Source organism: Tigriopus californicus, chromosome 6, assembly GCF_007210705.1.
Source record: "Tigriopus californicus strain San Diego chromosome 6, Tcal_SD_v2.1, whole genome shotgun sequence".
Taxonomy (NCBI): domain Eukaryota; kingdom Metazoa; phylum Arthropoda; class Copepoda; order Harpacticoida; family Harpacticidae; genus Tigriopus; species Tigriopus californicus.
In genome coordinates this window covers 14,063,293-14,065,760 of record NC_081445.1, presented here as the reverse complement: position 1 = coordinate 14,065,760, position 2,468 = coordinate 14,063,293, and the positions used below count along the sequence as shown (strand labels likewise).

The 2,468-nt window shown below is 37.1% G+C and overlaps 1 protein-coding gene across 1 annotated transcript; it reads right to left on the bottom strand.

Moving 5' to 3' along the window:
• Positions 1-752: 752 nt before the first annotated feature.
• LOC131882186 (uncharacterized) lies at positions 753-1,909 on the bottom strand. Its single transcript, XM_059229254.1, has 2 exons — positions 1,579-1,909; positions 753-1,164 (listed from the first exon to the last, which is right to left on the bottom strand). The coding sequence occupies exons 1-2, from the start codon at positions 1,664-1,666 to the stop codon at positions 914-916; spliced, it is 339 nt and encodes a 112-aa protein (XP_059085237.1). The 5' UTR covers positions 1,667-1,909; the 3' UTR covers positions 753-913.
• Between the last annotated feature and the right edge of the window lie 559 nt (positions 1,910-2,468).

The following is a 2,468-nucleotide window of genomic DNA, read 5'->3' as shown; positions in this document are numbered from 1 at the left end:
TTGAAAGTTGGTAAGGCTTTTCAAATGTGTGGTTGGATATATCGCACGTTTACGTCCAGAGACAGCATCACGATGCTAACTCTGTACAAGTCGATTGTCCAGCCACATCTTGAATATGGTTCACCCATTTGGGCTCCATTGAGTTCAGCAGGTTTGCAAAAGGCATTTTGGAAAGTGATTCTTTTTTGATGCAGTTTAGGCGGTCTAATGAGCAAATATCGAAGGTGGTTCTTTTTGCAGAAAAATGTTGTAATTTCGACAAAAAGGTAAAGTGAAACGAACGAAACGAAAAGTGTTCGCTTTCGAGCAAACCCTCAGCCAGAAATCCGAACCTCTGCGGTCATTTTTCAGTGCCAACCAGAAAAATTTGGGAATATACCTCGTTCCTTGAGCTGAATATAACTTGTTGTTTTTTAACACAAATCCTTTGACATCGTTGAATTTGATTATTTAAAAAAAACATTGCACTTATACACATGTACACATTTTCATATTAATTGACGTCAATTATACCCGTAAGAATTGCGTACATGTAATCAATGACCACCTACTCCGTAACTGAATACATGTGTATTTAAAGCAAATATATATTCGATACACACACCCCTTCTGAACCATTCAGCCGCGAGAAACATGTGGGATGTGGAAAGCTAAACGCCTTGATCATTTCGTTTTCGCTTAATTGCCTGAACTACTACACTTCGCCTTTTTCGGAATCTCACAGGGAGATACTTTCTTCTTTTCAATGCATTGTACTCCTTACACTTATTGACATATGTTGAAAACAAGTACTTTATTTGAATGATTCAAAATACAATTCAATCATTTGAATTTACATGGACACAATTAACATTCCTTCTAGGGCGATCGTTGTTAATCAAGGTAACTCTTGGTCGAGAGAGGCACTTTTTCTTTAGGGGCAGGCTTCATCCGATCCCTTGGAATACACTTGGGTTATCTCGCCTGGAGGAGCATCAGATATGATACATGTACCACTAAGATGACACAAACAAGAGTTGCCTTCCTCAAACACAACTTGGGACAAACCTTCATTGGCAACGGTTCGTACGCAAAACTGAATACACTCTGTAACATCCAAAATGGTTGGACCACCTCCCATCAATCGTTCTGACCCGGAGCATTGTGTTCCGATGTTACAAGGAACTAAAACACAAAATGAAACATTACAAGCAAGAAATATTGTCAGATATTTCAAAAATATCATATCATTGGTGTCAAAATGTCTTGAAAATTTCAATCATGTACAATAATTGATTCCTAAGGTGCTAAAATAGTAAAAAGAGTATTCGAATTTCAATGATTAGGAGACACTCATAAAATCGAAAGAAGGCTCTCAGTGTAACCTCGGCATCATTTTAGAGGACACCAAGAGCTACAATACATCTCCGGTGCGTCTTATGACTAAAGAACGTTTAGCTGAATTTTCCATGTGCTTTTCTGACAACTGTTGGTTTGAAAATTGGTAAAGATTTAAATTTTCCCCCAAAACACTTTAAACCTTTTGACAATATGTTTTTTGCCTTTGATTCCCCTGAATATCTATCAATAAATACTTACAAAATTCCAAAATACCCTGTGGCAATTCAATTTCATTTGGTGCAACGGTGGTGGTGGTGATGATGGCGGCGGGTGTTGAATCGGGCATAGTTGAGTCCAATGCGAATATGGATGGTCCAATGAAGACTTGGAACAATCCAACCAGAAGAAGGAGGAGCAATTGTCCCTGAAAAACAGTGAATTGATCTTAATGGTTCCGGTTAGACCTTAGGATAGCAGAAGAAAAAGTAGCTTAAAATTGGGTTAAGCTTAGAAGTCCCAATGGATCAGGAAAATGACCCTCTACTAACCAATCTAGCAAGCCCAAGAAGTTGTATGGCTCATAATCAACTTTTAAAAAAGAAGAATTAGAATGAACCCAAATAATATCTGATAGGATGAAATATGTAAAGTCAGGAGAAAAAGTATTTGTATCGTCATGAAAAAAAACAACCCAGTTTTTTCTTGATAGTAGATCAGTTTTACTAGCTTAAAGTAAGAAGCAAAGAACACAGCTTTTATCAGGATGAACCAAAGAAATTAGAAGCTTTTAGTCGTTTTGGTTGATTTGGAAATAAGAAACTTTGAAAGTTGGTGAGTTTTCCGGTTTCAATTTTCAGTTGCCGACTTTTCCGTTATGTCGAGTTACCCTGGAACCCTTTTTAGCATGGCGCTTTCATTATATCACGTGAGTACAGATGAAAATGACTGAAAGTTCCCGTGTTTTATTTTTGTTTTTCTGGATTAAAGATTGGGATTTCTTTCGTTTCTTATTTTAATGACCTCGGCGAATCTATTAAAACTTCTTTACTATGGAGATAAAACAATATTTCTCATTAGGTTACGAATACTTTTCCTCCCGACTCTATTGCACATTTAAGTCGAGAGACAGTATCACAGTGCTAAATCTA